Below are 26,322 nucleotides of genomic sequence, written 5' to 3'. Positions count from 1 at the left end.
ATATAGAGAACAAACCAAAGACACTACAAATTATCTAAAAACACATCTCCACCTTTGCCTTCTTTTGCTATGCATTTGGGGGAGAGAGAAAGAAAACAACGACGAACAGAAAGAATCCCTCACTCTTGAGGAACCGAATAAAAGCTACCTTTTCTACAGGATGCCCGTAACCACTGCAACTCACAGTGATTTTCCTTCCCCCAAATACCAGTAAGATTTAGCCTTTTGCTGTATCCTCTACAGACTCGCTTTATTAACTACCCTTTTATGTGCTTGTCATGTATTCCCTCAGTTCGCCCCAGGAGATTAGGACAAAGACAGCTTCCATTCCTCCGTGCTACCCACCACAGTAACAGTGCCCCGCAGAAGCTTCACGTATGTGACCTCTCAGGTAGTGCCATTAGTAACCCCCAAATCACAAACCTGATTTTGTGATGCAGTCCATGAAGTTTAAGGAATAAACCTGTCTCTGTATTATGTTTTATGACTTGGAGTTTGCCATTGCAGAGAACAAGAAAGACGAGCTGGGAACCAAGAAAGGAAGGGGACAGATGCTTGGAGGGAGCCGGTGGATGCTAAAATCAACCTGGCAAAAGAAAGGTGTACACCCCGTGTGAGTGGCATTAACTGGATCGTCTCTACCCTCTTCCAAGCTGGAAGGGATGCGGGTAGAGGGCACGCAATAACCAGAGCTAAAGCAAACTTTAAAGGCGCCCCAGCAGAAGTCTGGGTCTGCGGGTCTCGTGGCAAGGCCGCAAGACACTTTGGGAATCGCAACCAGCCTTTGAGAGCATAGATTGAGGGTGGAAGACACAGGCGCGCCCGCAGCGTCACCACCAGCCCCTTGCCACTAGGGGGCGGAAGCATCACCGCGCTCATGCGCGGCCGCCCTCCCAGCATGCCCCGCGCCCGCGACCCGGAAGCTGTCCCCGGACAGCAGGCGAGGAGCTTTGGGGGACCGAGGCCTCCTGAGCCGCCTGAGCCTGCGTCGTTGCGGGCCGAAGCCGTGGGTGGGGTCACCAATGTGTCCGGTCCGGGCCGAGCTGGGCGCGAAGGCCCGGGCGACATGCGCCACTTCCCCGGCCGCCGCTGACCGCGAGCGCGAGCGTCTCGGCACCGCCCTCCGCGCTCCCGGGGCGCCGCCGCGCTGCGCTGCGGCTCGGCCTTTCCCCCGCTGGCGCCGGCTGGCGGAGGGCGCTGGGGACGGCGCCCGGCGGGAACGGACTGCCGCTGTCGCTTTGTAGTACCTGTGGGACGCCGACAGCCCCGAGCCCCGGTCATTCTGATATCAGCACAGAAGCCCATTCCCTCCTGTCAGGATCGCAGTCCATTCCTCCTTCCTTGCCACTGAAGTGAGTTTGAAAAAGACTGACCTCCGGAGACCTTCCTTCTTTCAGCCATGAAGACAGAGACCGGGCTTCCCACCCAGGAGACGCAAGCGGAGTCCAGCTGTCACCCCAGTAATCTATGGAGTGGCCGGAAGCTGATGGTTGTGGGGGTCTTGCTCGGCTGGCTCCTGGTCATCCACCTCCTGGTCAACGTGTGGCTTCTGTGCCTTCTCTCTGCGTTGTTCGTGGTGCTGGGAGGATGGCTAGGCTCCGGTGCCATTGTAGGGGCTTCGGGTCGACTGCACCTGGAACGCTTCATCTCGGTGCCCTCCTGCCCTCCGTGTCCCGAAGCAGAAAGACAGCTGGACCTCCTGATCAACCGCACTATCCAGATGATTACTCGTGATTTTGTGTTATCCTGGTATCACTCAGTGAGCCAGGAGTCAGCCTTTAAGGAAGAGATAGAAGCGGCCATGAAGGGGTTGGTACAGGAGCTTCGGAGGAGAATGGGCATGGTGGACAGCCGTGCTCTCACCCAGACGGTTCTGACCCTCTGCGGTTGTCACCTGCAAAGCTATATTCAGGCAAAGGAGGCCACTGAAGGGAAGCAGAGTGGTCCAGTTCCACCTTCTGAGCTCTGGGAGGCATATTGCCGGGCTACTGCCCCCCACCCTGCTCTGCATAACCCTACCACCGAGGTCACATATACCCGTAGCGTTGTGAATTTGTTACTTAAAGGTCTGGTACCCAAGCCCCACTTGGATACTAGGACTGGACGGCATGTAGTGGTCGAACTCATTACTTGCAATGTAATCTTACCACTGATCAACAAGTTGTCAGATCCTGATTGGATCCACCTTATACTTGTAAGTATCTTTTCCAGGGCCAGAAATGATCTCAAACAAGCAACTAAACCATTATGCACCCCTGGTGATCTGGAGCAGCCCTCCGTGCCCACATCACTGCCACTGATTCTAGAAGTGGACAGTCTACCAGAAGGGAGAGCCCCCTCTCCTGGAGCAGCTACATCGCTTCTGAACTCCAGTGAAGCCGGCCCCTCCCCTGAGATTGAAGAAGGTCATGAAGCTATAGAGGCAGATTTGGGTGGAATGCTTGAAGAAAGAAAAGTAGGAAACAACTCATCTCATTTTCTACATCCAAATATCCGAGGCCCCTTGTTCTTATGTGAAGACTCAGAGCTGGAGTCTCCCCTCTCTGAACTGGGTAAAGAAACTATCATGCTAATGACTCCGGGCAACTTCCTGTCTCACAGAATCCAGGATGCCTTGTGTGCCCTAGAAGAGTCTCAGGTTTTGGAGCCTAAGGATAGTGAGGGATCTGAGGGCACTGAAGGAGCAGAAGCTGAGGAGGTTCCAGGGACAGAAACAGAGTCAGGTCTGCTGGAGTCCATGCTAAATTCCTGCCCAGAAATCCAGATTGACAGTGTAGAAAAGGAAGTAGAACCGGATGTTACCGCTCTGACAGCTTTACCAGAGACACCAGAAAAAACCTGCCCCCCACGACCCTCGTGCCTAGAGAAGGATCTCACTGATGCTGTGAGTTCCCTGGATCCTACTTTGCCACAGGTTTCACTTTCTTCCTCTCCAACTGGGCCTCTCAGCTCAGGCACCTTCAGCTTTGAGCCCCTGAGCAGTCCAGATGGACCGGTTGTCATCCAGAACCTTCGTATTACTGGCACCATCACCGCCCGAGAGCACAGTGGCACTGGATTCCACCCATACACACTCTATACTGTGAAGGTAACTGGATTAGAGTTGTGGGCACCCACTCTGGGCTGGGAGTGGGTTTGGAGAGTACTCAGTGAATGTTCTCAGGGGAGACAGCTCTTTGCTGTGTTTAATTCAGCAAGCATGTGTGGATGGGCTGAAGCTAATTAATTTGTAAAGCAGAGTAGACTTATTCTTTACCCACACAAACAAACCCAGAAGCTCAGGATTGTTAGAATATTGGCGGTCACAGTTTTCAGTGGTTCCAAAACTCAACTGTGTTTCATAATTGCTTAGGCTGCTTTTTAAATGTGGTATACTAATTCTGACAGATTGAAAGATTCTGAATGAGAATTTCAAAGGATGAATTCCAGGATTATATATATTTTTGAAAGTAGAATGTGGAGGTAACATAGAGGGCATTTTGCAGGATCTGCTGTAATCTAACCAGCCCTTTTCATAGCTTCTCTGCCCAGTGGTTTCCAAATTTGTGCTTGAATATCTCTGGGAATAAGGAATTTACAGTACCCTCTGAAGGGGTACCTTCTGCCTTCCCAAAATAAAGTACAAAAGATTTTAATATTTTTTTAAAAGAACAAAAGAAAGTAGGAAGGAAGAATTTTGGTGAGAGGATTCCTGGGCAGGACCCTATCTATTGGATTTTACTTGCCTTCTTGCATTTCTTTCAGAGTCCAAACATGAGCACAGGTGTGGTTACTGCATTCCTCCTGGTAAAATCCCAGTCTAGTTAAAAGAAAGAGTGCTTTCCCTAGTCTGTTGAACTTAGCTGCATCATGATTTAACATTTTGAAAAAAAAAAAAACAACATTATGACATATTTTTTAAGTTAAAACAATAGAAATAATTAGAAAGAAGTGTGCACACACATGCCTCTCCACACACACACACACACATATACACACTCATTATAAAATAGGTAGATTTTAGAAGTATAGATATCTGGTCATGAATAACTCAGGCTAACCTCAAAGCATAGGTGTATCTTGATTAACATTTTGCCTGCCTTTTTGTTCTTCTAACTCCAGATGACCTGCAACTTTCTCTTGTTGGCTTCTGGTTGTTCCAACATTGTATTAATTGACAGTTTTCCTTCCTCATCAGTAGAAAAATGAAGTTGATAAAAATTTTTAGATCTGTCTTTTTCCTATTATCTATTGCTCCTCTTTTACTGCAGATTTTGACACTGATCGCTACCTATTTAACGTTGGCATTAGAAAAGGCAAAATGTGTCCGATTCATTTTAGTTAACATTATGGTCTCATGAGAATCCCAAAACACAAATGAAGAACAAATGAAATGATGAATGATAAGAAATTGAGATCTTTTGCTAAGAGTAACAGCACCCAGAAATTGGGATGGGGGGGCTCAAAAGAAGGAATTAAGATGCGTTAGGTACAAGTACCAACTCCCCAGAATAAATGTAATCATTAATACTGCAAACATATACTAATAGATTAGAACAGGGCAGATGAGCAGTGAGTAACAAAATCACATAGCCAGTTGTGCATAGTTTGAGATTGGGTTTAAATTTCCATGTGGACATGGTTCTAAATTATATATCGATGTCATTTACACATCTCATAGTGAAACAATCTTCCCTTTATATAATGGAAGTGAACACATGAGAATTAACTCTTCTCTCTCAAGGAGCAGAATATCCTAGAGAGAGCATCATAATTCTCAGCTACTCCAAGGATGAGAGTCCCCCTCCCCCAAATTCTGCCTGTCTGTCTTTCCTTTCCATACTAGTCTGAGAAACTCCTTGACGCACCTCAGCTCATTGTGAATACATCGCCCTCTCTACCTCTGGAAAATTTTTGTGCACCAGCCTGAAGTCCAGCCAACAAGGAAATAGTTGTTTCCGTCATGGTCGCAGGACAGTACTGCCAAACAATAACTAACCAACCGTTTCCTAGTAAGAGTCGGCACGCACAGAGTTCTCCCACTATATCTGAGCTCCTGCGCCTGTACTGAGCCCCGGCTTCCTTATTCAGGGTGCACAGTCTTCCAGCAGCACACGAGGAACCAGGCAGTCCTCTGGGCATGTGGAGGGTGGGGACGCAGATCCTGTAACCGCATCTCTGCTCATCATGTGACTTGATGCAAACATTAGGTACCCTATACTTAGGAAAAATTTCAGTTTACTTTTAGGAATAATATTTAGGAAGATAAATCTGCCCAAAGCAAAACAAAAATGCATGTCCTTTAATTCATTCCAAGCAAACAAATGACTTCTACCCATCTGCTGTTTGAAATCGTTTGCTCTTCCTGCTTTTAAGAGATACCATCACTGGCTGAGTTAATGGCAAAATGGTTTTCCCCTTAAAAGGTCCTGCCTGTAATTTAAAAATGATAGAAATGTCATTTTTATGGCTAATATGCCTTCTGGTTTACTCTCGATCTTTAAGATTAAAAAAGAGTGATATAGCCATTTCTGTAAATAAAGGCTCGTATCTGACGGGAGGAAGCTTTTGCATGGCCAAAGCAGGAGCAGTGAACTCATTTCTGACTTTGTGGGCTGAATATATCAGAAAGTAGATTTCATTCTTTAAGTCAGCTGCTTTTAGAGTTTGAGCTGTTCCACTCAGATGTAGCAGGTTTGCAGCAGGGCGGGGACCTCTTCTGCCTCTCTTGAGGTCCACTCGCTGTTACTGTGTGCCAGTGAGTAAGTGGTCTTCAGCACCTGAGTAGAAGTCCTTGACACGGCTCATCAGTCAGCAGCTCTCTGTTCCTCCAACAGTACGAGACCGCCCTGCACAGTAGTGAGGGCAGCAGTGGCCTGCAGCAGCTGGCCTACCACACCGTGAACCGCCGCTACCGGGAGTTCTTGAACCTGCAGACCCGTCTGGAGGAGAAACCAGATCTGCGGAAGTTCATCAAAAGTCAGCATCCACCCTGGTGCCACCCTGACCTGAATGTGTGGCGGGATTTTGGGGTGGGAGTACAGAACTAGGATTCTCTCTTCCCCAGGTCTTACTTAGAAGTTTCAAGGTTTAGGTGATGGACAGTTCTGACCTGTCCCTCTTGAGGCTGTCTGTCCTTGGCACTAAACCCCTTTAAGCTTAAAATTCACTTTTCTGCCTGTGCCCATGAGACAGTGAGCAGTTAAACTTTCTCAGAACCATAGATTGATAATTTTCAAATATTAAAATGTTACCCAGAAATCCTCATCACTTCCTTTCCTTTAACAACCACAAGTTTTTTATGCTGTTCAGCATCTTCACAGCACAGAAAAAAGAAAATGGTATAAATTTAACTCTAAGAATAAGCTAATAACTCGTTACTTTGTTTGTAAAAATGTCAATCACCCACATAAACATTTTAGTAGGTTTGGGCATATGTTACACATTTATTGTCTTAATAACAACATCTAATACCAAGTTGAGCTCGTTCCTAACGGGTTCTCTTCTAAACACCTGACACCTGCTCGGTTTCATCCTCACAACCTGTGAGACAACTGCCACCCTCTCTCCCTGAAAATAAGACCTAGCCAGAAAATAGTCAGCTGTGACAACCAGAGATCGAAAATGCCAGCCGCAGGCAGCTGCAGAGTAGCCACGGAGTGAGAGAGATGGCAGGCCCAGCCCGGAGAGGCTGGCAAGGGCTGCTGTTTTGATTTTCAGTTTTCTAGGACTTCCTTTGGGAGAACCAAGGTACCATCCCACTCTATAGAAAATAAAGTCACAGAAAGATCATTATTACAGTAGCACTAGAACTAGTCCAGTAGCTCCACTGGACTCAGAGCCCTCACTTTGATAGCCATTGTTACACTTGGCAGTGATAGGAGTACCTTGCATTTGTCATATCCCTGTGGGTATATGTGGAACTCCTGAAGTTAAGTGAAAAATCCCAGGGAAATATACTCAGTATAGTCAGTAGTCACTTTCTGTATTTTTAATTAATAAGCTTTTTGTGAATGTATAATGAATGAATCTCATTTTTGTTTTGAAGATGTAAAGGGTCCAAAAAAGCTCTTTCCAGATCTTCCTTTTGGAAACATGGACAGTGACAGAGTAGAAGCCCGGAAAAGCCTCCTGGAATCATTCCTGAAGGTCAGCATCTTCTCTTCTAGCTTTGCTCTCATTCTGACTGGCACCTGCCCAAGGTAACAAAGAGAGATGTGGGGACTGAAATTGCTTATTAAAACCCTCTTGTCTTATTTTTGCAGCAACTCTGTGCCATTCCTGAGATTGCTAACAGTGAGGAGGTACAGGAGTTCCTTGCTCTGAACACTGATGCTCGTATCGCCTTTGTGAAGAAACCGTTCATGGTGTCTCGGATAGACAAGGTACCCGGAGGGCCACTACACAGCTTATGCTGTAAATGCGGCATGTTTGCTGAGTGGAGTTTGGGCTTGGAAAGTCAGGGAGCTAGAACATGGGGTACACGCAATAGAACATGTACTAGAACTTTTAAGACCTTTTGCCAAATAGTGGTTAGGTCTTCAACTTGCTGAATCCTAGTGAGCAGCTGTTAGTAGACAGAACCCTAATTCTATAAGTGTATGAAATCTCTGCTCCTCCAGGAACCTGATATTGTCTCTTAGAGGGAGTATGTAAGGGGACATGTGAGCCTCCATAGACAAGGGATTCCCGCATTGATTCTTCAGGAAGGGGAGCCCACAGACAGAACACTAAGCAGACTTAGATGATGTGATGCTTCTCTGCCGGAGACAGTGTGCAGAGAGCTGTACCTTCTTCATAAAAATATATCAGCACCTGCAGATGTTAGGACATCTGTGCAGCACACCCGCACATGTCAACTGTACTGACCAGCTGGTATCGCATCTCCAAGGAAGAATCCTGAGGTTTGTGTCCAGTAGAAGACAGCCATGTACTTACTTGGATGAGAAACACTGGCAGAAGAGGAGGGGCCTCCATCTTCTCATCTAGGGTTGGAGGAGCAAAGTAAAATAAAATTACATAGGACAGATGTCAGGAGACATCCACTACACAGGGCAGGCATCGGGGGGCATCCGCTGCTATGGGAAAAACCACACACTGGACAGAGCTTATCAGAGTCTGTGCAGAGTGTGTGCTCACCAGCTCAGTGTTTCCCAGGTGGATACCTGCGTTACTCACCAGTGATGCAGGAGTAAATGGGACACGTGGAGACCGCCCACAGTCTGTAGTTCTGGAGCCTGGAGAGCAAGTTGTGTCCTCCCAGTATCTGTGTGCTGATGCAGTCCTCTGCACCTGACCTGCTGTGTTCTCCCTGGCATCCCCAGTGGGCTCGGTGACATTCAGCCTTGTCCTACACGTGCTGATCATGCCCCTGGGGGAGACCGTGACTGAACAAGGAAACAGAGCCTTGGGACAGCTCTCTGCTAGCAGTGTTCGTTGGCAAGAGGCACCAAGGACAGGAAGGGCTTCCTTCCATTTCTTGATAGTTGAGGACTTTATTTGTATGTTTTCTTTTTGAAGTAAATGTGTGTTATTTTCTCATTCTGAGAAGTAGAGACCATTCTCATTCTTCATTGAAGATTATTAGGTTTTCTCCTGGTAGTACCAAAGTTAATATTAACTCCAGAATACCTGAATTTTGACCTGAATGATATTTATGTTTTGTACCTAAAGAAACTGTGGACTGGAAAAAAAAAAAAAAAAGAGTTCTTTGCTCCATGACTCGATATCACCTTTTAATGTAAAAAGGGGGGAAAAAACTGAACATGAAAAGCATTCTCCAGCCTAAAAAACTTCCAGGTTGGCTTTTACTTAGTTCATGATTTGTTTTGGCTGCTTTCTCCGTTGCATTATTTGTCTTACTCTGCAATAAGGAGATTTTTATGGCCACAGAGGAAGGAGGATTGTTGTCATTGAGTGGTGTTGACTTTGCTGGTGGAGAAGGCTGAGCTTGGTGGCCTGGCACCATGCCTGTCCTATTGCGCAAAGCACAGTGAGGTGATTGTTCTGCGGTGGGTTGCTTTCCTTCTGGGGACTGAGCGCACTGACTGACCCGCCCCTCTGGCCCTGCAGATGGTGGTGAGTGCCATTGTGGACACATTGAAGACCGCATTTCCTCGCTCTGAGCCCCAGAGCCCCACGGAGGAGCTGAGTGAGGCCGAGAATGAGAGCAAGCCACAGACAGAAGGCAAGAAGGCCAGCAAGTGAGGAGCCCTCTGGTGATCTGGGAGCCTTCCCCCAATTCTCAGGTTGATCCCAACCCTGAGCCAAGCTCGATTCTGTTTGCAGGCCCCACCCATGTGGAAGAGAAGAGGGAGGTCTGATGTACCTGCTCTTAGGCAAAGTGAGACCAGGGTGCCTTGGTGCTCCACCAGGGCACTCACATGCTGCAAGGGCAGTGCCCTGAGTGCTTGCTCTTGCCTTAGGAACCAGGGCCCCAGGTGACCACAGAGTTGTGACAAGAAGGAAAACTCTAGAATATTGATGTCCTCTTTTCTGTTTTCCTGAGAAACCAAAATGTTTCTTTTCCACTAAGAATTAATGCTTAGAACCATCTCTTTTTGCCATCATTTCTGGAATACTTGGCTCAGAAATTGCATACACTAGCAATAAACAGGAAAGGGCTAGAATGGAAACCCGCAGGGCCTGTTTTAGTAACTGGGTGACGGCTGCTTCTCGCTGAGACACTGAGGCTCCAGCTGTTCCTCAGCAGCTCCCGCATCAGCATGTGGAAGGTAGGGGCACCACACTTAGCCTTACTGGAGATTTCATGTGCATCTGGATCATTACAAAGAGGCAGAGAGAGAACACGGCAGGGCACTGACTATCCTTGTCCATCTCTGTCTCTGTCCATGTTAAGGGCCAGCAGAACCAGACCACAGTGCTCGGTCTTTTTAAATTATGCCCAGAGTTTGAACGATGACTGTGATGCCAGAACTGCTGAATCTTCTTTTTCTAGAAACACCTTTATCACTTGGAACTCACCCTCCAGTTTTATGTAGAACACAGAGGAATAAATGATTGTCCTGAAAGAGTACCAGCAACGTTACTAAAAACCTTCAGTCTGTGCCACTTACTTAATCTTGAACAAATTTTTAATGTGCGTGGTATGCACTTGCCACTTTCCTAGCCTGTGAAAATATGACCGTGACCAACTGGTTCCCATTTTATTGGCAAAAGCCTTTTGCCACTGGAAGAGTGGTGCTCCGTCTAGAGGCACGGCTAGACGGTGCCTTGCTGGGAGGACCTCGGCCTTCCCTGGCCCCTTGGCACAGTAAGTCCCAGGTCTGGTGCCTAATGCGTTACCGGTACCTGCCAGCCAAAACCATGAACTGTGCTGTGTGTGCTGTGTGTTTCTGTACCAGGTCCAGACTGAGGTTCTCATCCAGCAAAATTGCGCCAGCCCTGACTGTGACAGAAGCACATGACAGGATTCTCTATTGCCTCCAGGAAAGCCATGTGGTAAGAAGCAAAGCAGCCCAGGGAGCTGCAAGGATGAGAACGTAGCTTAGTGCCCGTGCAGTTATGGGAGGTCAGATGGTCTCTGCGATCAGGAGGGCTCTGTGTCCCGCTAAAGGGCATAACGTCTGCCTCTGAGATTTTTGTTAAACATGTTTTCTCCGCTGACTTTGAGTTCCTACCAGTCTGGAGTTGTCAGCTTGGCTTCTTAAGTGTGGCATGAATGACAGAAAGAAAAGTCAACTTCTGGAAGGGAACAGAGACCTAAGAGTGTGTCCAGAAGTGACTGTGCTGTGGCGGGTTTACAACCTGGGTAAAGAGAAGCTTTCCTGGAATAGCTCATTCAGCAGGTCTGTGCCCACAGTTCTTTTGCAAGTGAGACATACAGAAACCTAGGGTGCCACATCCATTGCCTCCTGTCCACATTCTTCATGTGCCTCTGCCTGTTTCCTTAGGGGTCAGAGATCCTGTCCATGTCCGGAATGGAATCGTTTATTAAAAAGCAGACAAAAGTACTGGAAATGCAGGCAGCAGGAGCCCCAGAACAAATCCCCAAGGGACATGTGGACAGTTGCTTGCCCAGTGCAACTGTTGCAGCCCAACACCTGAGCAGCAATGACTCAGGTAAGTAGGGAGGTCCCTGCTCCCCCGGAGAAAGGAGCCTAGGACTTGGAGAACTGAGCTTTGTAGCTTTAATTTCTGTTGTGTTCAGCTGAGCGTGTGGTATGCCGAGCTCCAGCCTGAGAGGTGCTGGATAGAGATAAAGGAGGATGCAACCCCACTGCCAGCTGGAGCAGAACAGGGTCCAGACACCAGTGGTCCCCACGCAGCAGGATCTGCTCCCTGCTTGTAATGTCAGCATCTCATTTAAGACATTTGTGGCACACTCTGACATAAGAGGCTGCTGTCTATATCTGTAAATATCCTTCCCCACTGTCTGTGATACCAGTTTCCTGGATTTCTCTGTGTCTCTTTTGTGGTCCCCTTGTGCTCCACTGCTTTTCCTTATCAGCCTTCTGGAAGTTCGGTTTTGGCTCTCTGCTTGTTCTCTGCACATTTTCCCTGGATAATCCTGGCCACACTGCTGGCTTCTACTATCACACATGTGCTGTTGACACCTATCTACTGGATTCTGTAGAGCAGCTGAGACATGGTGTGCATCTTTCCCCCAGATCTGTTCCTTCTGCGTCAGTTACTGCTGTGGCAGAAGATACCACCTAGTCCTGAGCAGAGCAGGGGAGGGCTCTCCACTTGTGAGTATTTGGGGCAGGGCAGCTTTGCTTCCCAGAAAAGGAAGGGCAGGTTAAATATTAATTGGTGTGCTTAAGAAGAAGGGTTGTGGATTCTACCAAGACAGAGACCTCTGCTGGGAATAGAAGGTCACAACAAGAAAAGCCAACTCCACTGCTCTCTCCTGGGGCCTGTGAACAAATCACCTGGCCTCTGCTCTTTGGCCCTCAATTTAAGTACATTACAAGTGGGGTTTGCATGCGTAGCTCACTGGTCAGGTAAAGCAGGAGCCATGACAGGGAAAGAAGCTCAGAACTCCTAAGGCATCGTAAATATAAAGAATGACCAAAATAATACCATTCTGCCCAAAATCAAGCCTACAGATTTTAAGTTTCATCCCTCTAAAGGGAGAATTTATGCCCTAGCACTTCTTTCTTCCAGCCCAAATGATTCCAGAAGCTCCTGTGAGAGACATTTACTTAAAGACAGCTTAGCTGTACTTTGTTTACTTCAATTTTTTTAAACTGCTATGACCAAATGTTGCCACATGGTGGCAGCTTCAGGCAGATGCTTGAACTGAGAAATGATTACATTGCAGGGGAGGCTATTTCTCAAGGAACCAGACAGCCCAGTTTTGAGCAAATATCCAGAAGGTGGTTCATCAGCTCCTGTGCCCCTCGGTACAGTACAGGTGAAGGGAATCCTCTTTCAATGGGGTTTAGAGGAAAGTGGAAATCACTCGAGCACATTTACGCAGCTCTGCAGGCATGCTTGTTCTAAAGGATGAACACCTGGGCACAGTGGGTGAAGCACACCCATGAGATTTGGACTTTGAGAGACACTGGTGGTTGTGACACCAAGCAGAGCAGTGAGACCAGCATCTCACATTCACTTGAGGTGTCAGGCACTCCCGGCAGGGTTTCTAGGAAAGGAGATCGAATGAAAATCCACATGGCACAAGTTTAAAGGACTGACGCTTCTTTCCACGTACACATGTGTTCAGGAGCTCCAGCTTAGCATGGAGATGAGCTCATTCATGACCCTTCAGATCTTCCAAATAGGGACAAAACCAGTATATGTCATGACATTTTTCTGGAGGTGTGATGCTTTTCCTAGAACCATGTTATCTCAGAATCAAAGGAAAGCGTCTTGAATCTCAGCCCCCACGGTGTGTGTAATGGAGATAGTCTTGCAGGAGACTGTAACTCAGATCTTTCCCCGATCTGCCCACGGCGTTTCCGTGGTACATTGTGGGGGCGAGTGGAAGGCGAGGCTGGAAGGACGAAGCCTTGCCAGTTCCAGTTAGTCATCAGGTGGGAGCACTTATTGGAATAGAATGAATTCATGCCAGGAAATAGAGGAGAAACAGAAGCTAGATGAATAAAATAATTACATGTAAAGCATTTTTTAAAAACTAGGTGACAACATGAGGAACATAAAAGAATTGTGAAGGCGTGCAGGGCAGTCACTGAACTTCCGGACACCAATGCGTAGATCCTGATCGCAGTGCAGAGGGATTGTAAAAGTATATGGTCGTCCACACTAAGGTTCAAGAGACCCAGGCCCCTGAAGCACACTTCTGACATGGGGCTTTCTCCTGAGTTACCTGTAATGCTTTTTTGTCCCCCAGGAACGGAGACCGAGTTAGCGGACATAGCCCTGGATCTGATCCTCTTGCTCGTGATGCAGCAGTGGAAATGGCTGTGCACTGAAAACATGCAGAAATGTCTCCGCCTTGTCTTCGGAACCCTTGTTCAGAGGTAAGGCTGCCGAGATCGCTGTCGCTTCAGAAGCTCGGAATGCTCAGAGCTGGACCGAATGTGGGTCCCTGCACTAGGAAAGGGAAGCATAGGGTCCAAGGACCTGCGGCCATGCAAGAAGATAGATTCTCAGTCCCAGGGGCTGCAATGCCTGGAGAATGTCCAAATCTCCCACTGATAGCCCTGTTTTCTAATGTTTGACAGCATCTTGCTCTGCAAGACTTCCTGTGTCCTGTACTTAGATACTTCCTGTGAGCTTCAGATGCTTTCATCTGAACTCTGGGTGAATTCTCTACCCACTTCTATCCCAAAGCCTCACATCGTTCACCATGTTACAGGGAGTGTTACTCTTCACTGGCAGTATTTACCACCGTGACAATAAACGGGGAATGACAAGAGAAACAGATTAAAGGTTGTTTTCTCCAATAGAAGAATAAATATTCACAAATGAAGAAGCGCTTGGTGATACAAGGTGTGAAAGCCAGAAAGAAGTTTGGATTTACAACTTGGCTTTTATAATTCAAGCTTTGTGATTCCAACACAACTTGATCTCCTGGAAGATTTATATACAGATAAGTTTTTAACTGCTGACTTCCCAATCACAGAATGGCTGTCAGCTTTGCTAAACTAAAAAAGAACTGAGACACTGTCTGTGAACCAGAGACACATGGAGTGCTTAAGTTTTATCTACTTGATCTCTGCCTTATGAGACATCCTGGCAGTAAGAAGCCAAATGCTGACATGTCCATATCATGTGGTTCACTCCAGAGAACATGAAGGTTGCTCCAAAAAATCTTTTTACAGAACCACGCCATTATCTATTGTATACCACGTAGAAACTCCCTGAAGAATCTGTTCCCTCTCAGCATGCTCAGAGTTGCATTGAATTAGTAAGGCTCATAGAGACGCAGGGAAAGAGACACATATTTGTGTCTGCCAGTGCCTAGTACCTGGCCCCAGCTACATATTTTCCATAGTGATCAAGTGGAGTAGGCAGCCCCATTTTACAGAATAAGAAAACAGAGCTTAGCAAATGATGTGCCCAAGGTCACGCTGACATACAAGAAGCTTTAAACTGGATTTATGTGACCCCAAAGCAGTCTGCTTTTCCCTGTATGTTAGTCACCTGGTGAGGCCCATGTGTGAGATGCTGGCTGATCTCTGTACCATTAGGCTTTCCCTGTTGCCCCTTCTTCATACTCAGCTCTGCCACCAGGGAGCTTTTTTTGAAAAACTACTTCTGTACTCAGATTTCCCAATGGCACTGTGCTGCCTAGAACAGTCTCGGGGTTCTAAAGTCCCATGGAGGTACTTCAAGGACCTGTCTTAGAAACAGGAAGACCATGACCCAGCTAAAGCAGTTCGCTTTGATCAAGGATCAAGGCAAGGTTTTGTTTGTAAAAGGGCTCACTGTGTTTTAAATACACAGTTAGAGCCTGAGATGTAGTTCAGTGATAGAGCTTAAGTGTAGCATGCATAAGGCCCTGGGTTCAATCTTGAACACAAAAAAAGCTTAGAAATACATTTGCTATTTATATTTAAATTTGTTGCTACTTACCTAGCATGATCTGGCCCCAGTTTTATTTCTGTTCTCCCCTGCAAACTGTCATTCATTGCCTGAGTGGTCTCTTTCCTCGAGGCATTTGCTTATCTTCTTATCTCTGCCTGAATGAAATTTCTCTCCTCATTTTCCTGCTCTCCTACTCGGACCCTAATTGCCCCCATTTTCATGTGTTTAACCTAGTACTAAATATTTCTCAGTAATCATGAGAAGTCATTTATTCTGTGCAGTTTTCTATGGTATCCTCTCCCGCTTTCGTAGAACTAAGGAACCTTCTTTGCTACCAAAGTTTTAGCACTAACTCTTGCCTCACAGGTATTGTGTAAATTATCTGCTTCCCCACACCAGTGGTTCTCAACTAGCAGTCACCTGCATCTTCCTAGTGACTTAGGCAGTATCTGGGGAATCCAGGGTCGTAGCTGGGAGCAGGAGAGGAGATTCCCAGTGGCATCCAGTGTGTGTGGGAAGATGCTGCCTACCATCCTGTGCTACTCGGGACAGCTCTGTCCCTTCCCCTAAACAGTCATGAAGGAACATTCCCAAAGTGACAGAAGCCCTCCTTTAAGGGCCCGAACTAGCGTTGTGTCCTCAGCACATTGTACAAGACCTGGGCAGACAGAGAGTCAGTAAGTATTTGATAAAGGCATAAACATTTCCTTTCTTAGTATCTTTATATTGAAAATATGTTCCCTTATGTTTTATTCAGCCATCTATGAGTGTTGCTTATTTGGCCTTCACTTCTCTTCTCCCTCTATTAAGCTTCCCTTTGCTGGTCTTTCAAGTGCTTTAAAAAATGGAAAGATTCCAGATATTGATCACTGATGTCTCCCTCTCCTTTAAAATCATTTGCGTGAGGACTCAATTTCAGAAAACACAAAATTATTCCATAGGTACATAGAAGCATAGGAGAAATTCAAGAGAGAGTGAGCTCCACTTTAAGAAGGTAGGAGAGGTTTATCTACAGTTTGAATAACGTGAATATTAAAGGGCCTAGGTCAGTTCAGAGGGCCTCTGCGTCTCGCCTGGCGAGGATCTTCGGAAATCCAAGCAGGAGGGTGAACTGAAAAGGAAACAGGCCCCGTGGACCCTGTAGGTGTGGGCGAGAGCTTCAGGGCTCAGATGTGGGCTGGGAAACTGCCCGTCGTGCTGCAGTAGCTCAGTGAAGGGTGAGTGGGATGGAAAGAAGCACTTGGGCCCTGGTCTGAGCTGCCTTTTAACTTGGTGGTAGAAATTCGTTCAAGCTGTTTCATGGCATTCGTCATACTTTGTCTGGAAGTACTTATCTCTCTATCCAGTTGAAGATTTCTTTTGGCCTTACCATTTTATTCATTGAAAGAAATTTTCCTGAGGACCGGTTAGTGCTGAACAAAGCAGACATGGTTCCTGCTTACATGTATCTTACAATCTAATGAAGATGAACACTAAATCTAGGACCTTACCCGTGGTCACAGGCCAACTAGTGATGGGGCCAGCGTTCAAGCCCAGGTGTTCCAAAGCCCAAGGTACAACTACCACTGTAGATGGCTGTTCTGTATTTAAATTCTCTGAGCTTGGGTTTCCTCATCTGAACATAGAATCAGTAATACTGTTTTTCTTTAGATGTATTACAAGGTTTCCAGTAAATGTTGGGTCTTCAGAAAAATTTCCTCTTCAGTGAAGGAAAGGAAGACTGAAATGTGTGTTTGGTCTCTTCTTCCTCTACTATTGGCTCCAGATGAACTCGGTTTTTAGTCTTCAGGACGTTCCACCCTCTACCAGTCGCCGACTGCCTGCTGCCACTGTTTCTTGTGTGCCTGTCTGAGCTACTCAGGATGGACCTTCTAGACGTGACGGCTTGGCTTTATAAGGACTGTCGAGATGATTCTGTAGCTTAGTCTTACGTATGAAGACAACATGTCTAGGCCACGCAAAGACAGGGTTTGTGGAGATTACTTCATGCACATGTTAGGCACATTGTAGCATCTATAATCACTTGCAAAGCCCGAGGAAGAGGCATTGTGATTCCCCACTTACCATGTGAGGAAGCTAAAGCTTTCAAAGAATTGAGAGTTTTACATCCTGATTACAGAGCTCCTAAATATTACAGTACATGTAGAATCTGAACCCAGATTTCTCTCACTTTGGCTCTGATGATTCTCCAACTTTGAAGGCTCAGCCCTGTGCCCAGTAGTTTGGAGGGATAAAAGCTAACTGAAAACTCTTCGGTTCAGAGCAGCAGACTTTCCCCAGGAAGAGACTACCAGATATTTAGAATCCAGGTTGCATCCCCATCTCTACACACTGACATAGCAAAAAAGGCACTGCCACCCCCAAAAGTCAGCTACATTCTATCCCTGGGCAGCCTGCGATTTTTATTTTTAAGGTACAGTTTATGCAGTGCCAGTGTTTGACTTTGTTTGCTGTAGTAAGCAAATAAGCCGGGAACTTGATAGGAGCAGTGGTACCCTCCCTGCTGCACCCCCTGCCCCTCCACCTGGGTGGGTACGAAATGAGGTCCAGTGTCCCCATGCCTTTGTGACAGCTGCTTGAGAGGCCGCATGTTTGTTCTCTCTGAAACTGCAGGGACCTGAGCCACATCCTTTGATGGGCACTTAGACTTTCTGCCTTTGAGTTCTGTGTTTTATGTAGCAAGGTCATGGGTGCTGGTTCCACAGGTGGCTGCAGCCATTTCTCTAGTTATTCTGAACACAATGTGGTCTGGGCATCAGGAATGATTCAGCCACCTAGAATTAGGAGCACCACCTCCTGCAAATGCCCTTATTTTCCAACCTCCAGCATTATTTCTCCAGGAAGGCATTTATTTCTTCTGCTTCCAGTTTCTTTTACTCGCTCTGTTTCCTTAAAAGACCTGTGTACATAACTGCCTTGGACTCTGAGGACCTCTGCCAGGTTACAGGCATGCTGTCTCCAGTCTGCAGGGGTGGAGAGGGAGAAATAAATTCAACTTCGTGACCCCCTTTTCTCAGCTAAGGTCGGAGGCTTCTGATCTAAGCCAGGCTTATAAATCTCTCATGACTGTTCATGGTGTGGAAGGAGTTGAGGAGGGGAGCACATGAGAAGTTAGATGCCCAAAAAAGGCATTGTTAAGTCAAAGGCAAGTCCTGCACGCATGCGTGCCCAACCTCGTGTGTCAACTTCTGTGCTGGGAACATACCATTATGTAACATGGAGACCTCCTTATTTGGGAGGGGAAAGGGAGTTAGTGTAGCAGTGTGAGCTCAGGAGGGAATCTAGCTTGTGCAAACTGCTCACATCTGAAAACAGAAAACTTGACAGTATCCCTGCAAGCCTCACAGTCAGGGTTAGGGAAACTGCTCTGAGCTAGTCTGGGTTGCAGGGAAGGAGGAGAGATGTATTATGCTCCATTGATGATAGAAGGTTTGGGTCAGAAGGATGCAGCCAAGGTAAGAGGTGGGGTTATTTTGGAGTCTGATTTAGAGTGGAGGAATGAGAAGAAGCTGGACCAGCTGCCTGGATGCCCAGAGTGAGGCCACATAAAAATAGGAGCCAGGCCAGTAGTAGAGTATGAGAATGCCACGGCCATGCCCTGCCCTCCCCGTGGCCCAGAGGGTGGCATCGGACCCCTGTCAAAGGGCAGTAGACACATTCCTGGCATTGTCACCAAGATTTCTTAGTTAAAGAGTGAGTGCAAGTGTGTGTGTGTGTGCACATGTGCTTCTGTGCGTATGTGCTGGGGCACGTGGCGTAGAATTGCTTGGCAGAAAGTAGGGGAAAAGGAAAAGGTTCTATAATCTGTAGGCAGAGGAGTAAAAAATATGTAATGTCAGGAAATTTTCACAAAGCAAGAAAACATGCAGGTGTCTGGAGGCCAATAAGCAGTGCACCCAGGAAAAAAATTAAACGGCGAGTTCTGTACCCTAAGCCAGGCTGCGGGGTCATTTTCTTAGAAAAACTGTCTGTCTGCAAACCGTCTCCCAGGCAAGGTCAGTGAGGGGGAGGTTGTGGCAGTGTCTGGGGCCATTGAGTGTTGAGACCATCAAGGCAGGGTGTCTGTCTCGCCTAAGGAGAGTTAAAAATGGCCATGAACTCGCATGCTTCTGTGATCCCCTCTGGGTCACTCCAGAATCACAGGGGTTCACCAGGGTCAACTCCCGCGGGTCTTTCTCAGTGGGCATGTGTGAGTGGCACATGGATGAGGGATCTTCACAAATCTGGTGTTTCTTAAGGGAAACTGCAGGCAGCTACCACAGGGCACAAGCAATGACGTCGGAAAGGAACCGACATGCCCCATACTGACGGTGCCTGGCAGGAAGTTACGTATTTTTGGGGAAATGATGTGCGGTCTGTAAGTTAGCAAGAGCCCTATGTTGCCACATTTTAAGAGAGAGAAAAATTATATGCAGGTGAAGAAACTTTCTATTGCAGTGGCCTGCCCTACGCAGACTTTCTCACAAAGCAGGGGCCCTAGAATTGGCCTTGTTTCAAGCTCCCCGAGCTTTATTCCTTTCCAGTCCCTCAGTTTCCACCAGGCACATGCGTCTGCTGGCAGTGTAGAAACACATTTCCAAATGCGTATTCTGATTTATTCCTAAGTAGCCGGCTGAAGACTGCCTAGTGTCCCGTAGCTACCTGCATCTCATGTCCTAGTCCTGATGTGAATGGGGGTTCACAGGTACCCGGTCTGGAGTCCATTGTCTCTTACACCTGTGCACAACTTCCCAGAAAAATGCACAGTTAGAGAGGACCCCCAGATAATCGCTCTAGAACTCAGTCCTGAGGTATTTTGTGTCAGGTTATTTCCCAGCATGGAAGTAATCAGTGACTGGGGCTGTTTTTAGAGGTGCTGAAGTGAATTTCTTTAGCGCAATGCCTGCCCGGATTGCATTGTGTCTCTTAGGGAGAAGGACCACTGCTTGTCCCACGCCTCTGCCAATAGGCCATACCAGAAGAAGCTCTTGACCCTCATAGGCCAGGCCTGAGAGAGCCCCAGAGGGCTCATGTCCTCTTCTTCCAGTCCTTGCCTGACTTCTGAGTGTCATTGTGCTGCTTCCTAGAGTGAAGCCGCCTTGCCTGTCCTGTCCCGTGCTGACAGTCTGCACTTGAGTGGGTCTCAGGGTGGTATCAGCTGGGTGTGGCTGACCACCCCATCCTGTGCATTGTGTGCTTGCACTCTGGGATTCTTCTGCGCTCAAGGAGTGCACCATTGCTCACTGGAAGGGCTCCTAAGAAGCTGCCATGACCCTGAAACACCAGAGTCTTTGTCCCCCTGAGTCATGTTATCACTGTCTCTTGCCTATGTGTAACTACGAATAGGAACCTGAGAGCTTTTGGCGACAGCTTTAGACCACTACGTAATACTCCAGAGGGCAGGGACTATGTTTTACTCACCACCGTAAACACTGCCCGCGGGCTTGATGAGTTTGTTCCCGTTGAACAAGTGTTTAAGTTCACATGCCATTCCACTTGAGTCAGCCCTGTGTTTATTTCAGGAGAACCTCGGGTTCCTCAACAGTTCTGAGGGACGAGCAGCACAAATGGAATCAGAACCCCATGTCCCTTTCCTACAGAGCATCTCCCATCTGATCATCTGCCCAGCTCCAGTTCCCAGAGCCGTGGTTGGACCTAAGCACGAGGTTTCTCCTGACACCTTCTCCTGAAGCACCCCAGCTCCGCTGAGCTTGCCCTCTTTGCAAGCTGTCCTGCTGCTACACCCTTCAGACCACTGCCTTCCCATGGGGCAGCAAGACTCCTTGAGCCTTGAGGTCAGATCCAAATCCGAATCCTGCAAGATGCACTTTCTCGGTGACCTGGATAAGTTACTCAGTCTGCCTTTGCCGCTCAGCCTCCTCTCGGTCTTCTTTGCCTCACTCGTGGAGCTGAGGGATGAAAGATGGTTAGGCAGTAAATATCGGGGAGTATTTATAGAGTAAGGTATGTATTTAGAGCCAGCGCTTACGACAGGTATCCTTTAAACTGATTTAGGCTGAAGGATATTCCAGGCAACACAACATACTTAAAAGAGTAAGAGAGCATTATGTCACTTTTTAAATAAAAAGCAACCTTTGGACATATTTTGAGTATTAGCCAGCCTGTCTGTTATTTTGTTGTTGCAAATATGTCACAGGAAGGACACCAGGTTACTCCATGGGAAGCCTAAGTACAGTAATTCCTCCTCTAGGCACCAGGTGGCGCCGCAGGTTAAACAATACCCTTTGCTGGCCTTCTATGAGGGGAACTTGTCTGGGAATTACAGCTCCCTTGCCAAGACAGTGATAGAATCCAGGCAGTTCTGTGTCTTGCTCTGAATCAGAGGCCTCAGATCCACCCAGTCCATAGCGCTAGTGACTCTGACACGCCAAGTTTGTTTCATCTTCCACCCTTGTGCCCGCTTTCTCAGGGGACTGTAGTGCATTCTTATTTCCGAGCACTGTGTGCTGCCAGCAGCTGCCCATTAAGTAAACACCCCCACCTCTGTCCCTTAGGAATTCAGTACACAGAGGGCTGTGATGGCCAGGAGACCAGCTGGACACCTAGATGAAAGGGTTTGGTTGGTGCTGTCTGTGGGCTCTCTAGTCCTGTGCCGGGCCTTTGGGGTCCTAAAGCTTGAGACTGTGAATGAAGTAGAAATGACTGAAGTGGAAGTAACATTTCCGGTTGTACTAATGTTAGAATCATGTCAGCCCCTACATCCAGGGCATTTCCTGTTGCTCTCGGCTGTAAATGCAGAGTGCTTGGCCCTTTCCTATAACTTGGTTTTAGGGACACAGCCACAGTTTAACACTTAGTGTAGACCTTTTTCTTTCTTTCTTGGGAAGGTTATGCTGGGCACTGAACGCAGGGCCTGCTGTGATAGAAGGTGCTGTTCCAGCACCTTCTTACCGGGTACCAGTGGTGAAGGAGGCTTCTTTGGTACTGGAGTAGGAGGAGACCACGGAGAACAGGGGGATACACTGTTGCCCACCTTTCAGGGAATGCTAGCACCAGCGGATTTGGGGAGGAAGGTCACTGTGTATGTAAATGGCTTCCAACAACTTCTTCCTCTTCCTCTGGATCCTTTTTGTCTTTTTCAATTTGAGATACTGCTTCCCCATATTTTCTGTCAACAGCCGGTATCCCCAAGGCCCCAGTTGGAGCAGACTGGTGTGGCAGCACTCTGCCTCTGTGCCCTTATTGTCAGGATAGAGAGCCTTCTACTCCACCGGGAAGGCTGCGAGGTCAGCCTCTGACAGGAAACCAGAAACAGGATCTTCCAATAACTCTTCCTCACAAGTGGTTCTTCCGTTCATTTGGGTCGCTTTTCCTTCTCTTCTAGCCCCCACCTCTGTGTTTCCCCTGCCTGTTTATTTCTGACATCTACTTGTCTTATTCATGTGTTCTCAAGGCTGGTCTTTCCTAGCCTCCTCTAACCATTTTCCCAGCATAGTGTGGACGCCCACTGTGTCTGCTTATTTAAATACAGTCCTAGATAATCTTCTTCCAAGTGATGCCTGAGCACACTGTGTTACTGCTCATTTCCACAGAAGTCTGGAGGTCAGCTCCTCCCGAGACCGCATAGCCATCCTTCCCCCACCTCGCACTCGGCACCGCTGCCCACCGTGGCCTCCCCTCCAGCTCCTCTCCTGGCCTGGACCATCCATGGAGCCCAGAGGTCTCCCCAGAGGCAGAGCCACCAAGTACAATAGGGGCCCTGGTTGTCTGGACAACCACTGAAGGCCTGCCTTTTCCCCTGCTTTGTGTCTGCCTCTCTTCCCAAGGACTTTGCACCCTTTGCCTGCCCTGTCCCCTCCTGCAGACTCCATTTTCTTCTGCATGGGTGGCCACTTTAATTACCTCACCCTCCTTGCCCACCACCTCCCTGCCCTCACTCTGGGCTGAGACAGAAAGGCAGGGTCAGGGTAACTACCTGGGGACTGAGAATGAGCCAGGCCGCCAGTTCACACGGAGCCGAGGGGAAAGGGGGAGAGGCCTTTTGGATCCTGTAGTCTTTGGTACAAGTTTCATGGTTGACCACATAGAGGTGTAGTTTCAAGGACTTGGAAATAAATTTTTCAATATACCCACTATCTCCGATGGAGTCCTTCTTCAGTCGTATAGTCCCCTAGTCACCCAGTCCCAGATGGGATACTGTTCCTGCACTTCCTTCCTGACACTGCCAGCGGGGAGTGAGTTTACAGTGGGAAAACATAGGCAGGGAAAGCAAAGCTCATTCGGGACCCTGCTGTCGTGTCTTCACTGCAGCTGGCAGCGTTCTGTAAAGCCTGTTTCTCTGTTGCACACACATACACGAAAGCACTTTAAATTCTTCCATCTTCCCATTTAGTCTTTCTGATAACATTGCGAAGCACGCAGGCAAGCACTAACCTCCTGACAGAAGGGAGGCCAGAATTCGGTCCATTCAGGCTGTGAGCCACCCAGCAAGCTCAGTGTCAGTGGCCTTCTGGTGTCATCTTTAAGGCATATTGCCTCCAGTTTCTTCATTGCCTGACTGCAGTGCATCAGTGGCTTCGAGGTATAGCTGGGAAGTTGGCTTGGAAGGCTTCAGAAGGCACCAGGCGTGTGTAATACTTCCTCAGGGAGCCTAAAGGGCCCCAGTCCTGACCTCTAGAACACATGGCTAGAGCCCCACCCTGTGCACTAGGTGTTCTCCAGAACGGAGTCCTCCAGGACCTGCCTTTCATTCTGTTTGTTAGAAAGGTAGTCTGACCTTCGACCTCAGTCTTTCCCCTTGTTCTGCCTTCCTTGCTTCATGCTAGCTTCGGAGACTGGCTGGAATAAGTTTGATGCTACTCCATCCAGCAGAGGGGGTGACTTACAGTCCTCATAACCCCACTCTGTTTTTGTTTGACTTCCAGTCACTTCTGTCCTCTGAGCCTGTTTGCCAGGGAAACTAACAAAAACGTAGGCTGCTGGCAGCTGTTTGTCTTCTCTAGGATTTATAGTGTACCAGCGAGGAAGCCTGGCTGACTATCCCTTGCTTCCATCTCTGGGCTTCCAGAGGAATCCATAACTAGGTGCAAACTGCCCACTGCATGGATTATCCGTGATGAATCCCGCATTCTCCATCTGCTGACTACTTGCCGCCACGGACACAGCTGGTGTATTGGCCCAGGGTTTCGTTTTATTATTAGCTTCAACAAAGTTCGTCAGCAAAGTCAATCTAAAGTTTAGAGCCAGACATTCAGAAACGTGTATCAAACACCATGTACAAAGGTGTCTGCAGGGCCCACAGGTTTTTAGGACCTATCTCTGTCTCCCTCTGTCAGCATGAATAATTAAGGAGCAACCTTTTTTGGGCAGCTTCGAATAGTGGGATGTGTGCTTTCTGCAGAGCCTATTTGGAGCTGTGTGCCATACTTTAAGATTCTGTTTGTCTGATTTAGAGCAGTAATGCACATGTGAATTGGTATTTATTAATTACCTTCCTATACCAGGCACTGTGTTACATGACAAAAATACATAAAAAGACCCTAAGTCCCTACTATAGAAAGTTTAATATCCAATTGGAGATACAGACTTACAAATAAAGAATCCTAATATAAAATTAAGGCTTTAAAAGCTATCTGTGAGTCAGAGACGAGGCTGAGTAGTCAGTCGTGGGGTCCCCAGGGAAGGCTGCAAGGGCAGGTAGTATCACATGCAGCCTGAAGAGGGAAGTCAGATGGGTGTTAGCAGAAAAACAAAAAACAGCAAATGTTGGTGAAGATGTGGAGAAAGAGAAACCCTCATAGGTTGTCGTGAGAATATAAATCAGTGTAGCCCTATGGAGAGCAGTATGGCGGTTCCTCAGAAACCTGGAAACAGAACTACCCCGCAATCCAGCCCTCCCACTCCTGGGCGTGTGTCCAGAGGAGACGAAGTCAGCGTGCTGTAATAGAGGTAGCTGCACACCTAGGTTTATGCTGCTCCACTCGCGGTAGCTAAGGTGTGGTGCCCAGCAGCAGCTGCATGGATAAATGCGGTGTGGTACACATGCGAGAGAACTGTCAGCTGTAAAGCAGGAGGAAATCTGCTTTATTGCAGCAGAATGGATGGAACTGGAGATCATTACGTTAAGTGAAGTAAGCCAGGCACAGAGAATCGGGTACCACATGTTCTGTGGTACGTGGAAGCTCAAACAGTTGCCCCCATGGTACAACAATGGCAACTAGAGATTGCGAGGGGCGCATGTGAGGATTTGATCTGTGTGTACTGTACCCCACTGCAATTAATATGTGTCAATAACGAAAAAGTGAGGGGAATCTAGATCAGAGCTGGGGGGCAGAGCACTGAGGGCAGGGCAGTAAAGCCGTGTAGCATGTCTGCGCTTCTCAAAGGAGGAATTCCAGTGTGCGGAGGTAACCCTGAAGCATTTTAGGGTAGCGGACTCTTCAGAATCCTCTGACTCCTTCAAAGGACATACCCTCTCCCCCATTTGGTAGGAGGCAGGTTTACAGAACACATAACAGTGACAGGATGGTCGCACTTGTAATTTAGAAAAACCTCTTCAACAGTGTCCTAGAGGATTAATTAAAGGGGGAAAAGCTGGCGTTGGGAGACAGGAAGGCTTTGCTTCAAAGCGCGGCTAGAAGGTGAGGAGGGGCCCACTGAGACCACTGCCATGCAGATGGTATGAGCAATGGCTTGACGAGATTCTGAGGAGATAGGATCAGCCAGAGGTTGGCACTTGCTTAGGAACAGGGAGAGGAAAGCCCCAGCATAACTCTGCCCTGTGGATTGAGACGCCGTGTGCCGGCTGGCCTTGAAGGAGCTCGGGTGCTCAGGTTGGCATAGCTGTTCATGTGAGCAGTGTCTCTGATCACAGTTAAAAGTCTGTTGTGCCCATTGAGACAAGAGATTGTTACTTTTATTTGTATAAAAGTAAATGACGGCACCTGGACTGTCTCTGGTAATACCACCAGAATTCCAGGGCAGAGGCCGCAGCCCTGGACAGCCCAACAGACCAGACTCTGCCATTCACCCCAAGGTGCCTATGGGACAGGTGAGCACTGCTGGAGGCGGGAAAGGAATTGGACCAGCATATCCATAAGGGGAAGCCAAGGGGGCCAGTGTCCTCGGCCCTGTCTTTTGGGGTATGACATGAGTCCCCAAACAGACAAGAAGGCCAGAAGTATGCAGAGTCACACCGTATGCCAGACCACAGCCTGGGTCATCATTTTCTCAGGATTGTTCTGGAGAGGCCTCGTCCGCAGCTTCCTGCTCAAGTTGCTGTCACCTGGAGAGTCTGCCCCTCATCGCATAGAATGCTGGTTGTTACTGAAGCCTCTGTGCTCCCAGGTGGGGCTGGTGGGAGGTAACTGGGTGATCACCGTGGATGAGTCCTCCGATGGGTTCAGAGCTAACTGTAGCATTGGGAGGTGAGGCCGTGTTGGAGGA

General features: G+C 47.8%; 1 protein-coding gene across 7 annotated transcripts in view; it reads left to right on the top strand.

The window, feature by feature from the left end:
- Window positions 1-947: 947 nt before the first annotated feature.
- Snx19 (sorting nexin 19) overlaps window positions 948-26,322 on the top strand; it is a 50,133-nt gene continuing 24,758 nt past the window's right edge. For 4 of the 7 annotated variants that reach the window (XR_010049747.1, XM_063256101.1, XM_063256100.1 and 1 more), the window contains exons 1-8: window positions 948-3,088; window positions 5,817-5,958; window positions 7,028-7,128; window positions 7,245-7,364; window positions 9,052-9,182; window positions 10,344-10,440; window positions 10,893-11,061; window positions 13,298-13,427. Coding sequence is in view for 5 of the 7 variants with exons in the window: in XM_063256101.1 (XP_063112171.1) it covers window positions 1,400-3,088; window positions 5,817-5,958; window positions 7,028-7,128; window positions 7,245-7,364; window positions 9,052-9,182; window positions 10,344-10,440; window positions 10,893-11,061; window positions 13,298-13,427 (2,579 nt within the window). In the remaining 2 variants the exon portion in view is untranslated. Of the gene's footprint in view, window positions 3,089-5,816; window positions 5,959-7,027; window positions 7,129-7,244; window positions 7,365-9,051; window positions 9,183-10,343; window positions 10,441-10,892; window positions 11,062-13,297; window positions 13,428-13,765; window positions 18,393-20,438; window positions 21,021-26,322 lie in introns of those variants that run through there. The other 3 variants (XR_010049748.1, XM_063256102.1, XM_005004904.4) reach the window with 3 other exon arrangements.

The sequence above is a fragment of the Cavia porcellus genome, unplaced genomic scaffold (assembly GCF_034190915.1).
Source record: "Cavia porcellus strain 051 isolate PalLab524CR breed Dunkin Hartley unplaced genomic scaffold, mCavPor4.1 scaffold_9, whole genome shotgun sequence".
In the NCBI taxonomy this organism is placed as follows: domain Eukaryota; kingdom Metazoa; phylum Chordata; class Mammalia; order Rodentia; family Caviidae; genus Cavia; species Cavia porcellus.
The sequence above is the reverse complement of the archived record's forward strand: the minus strand, read 5'-3'. Positions and strand labels throughout refer to the sequence as shown.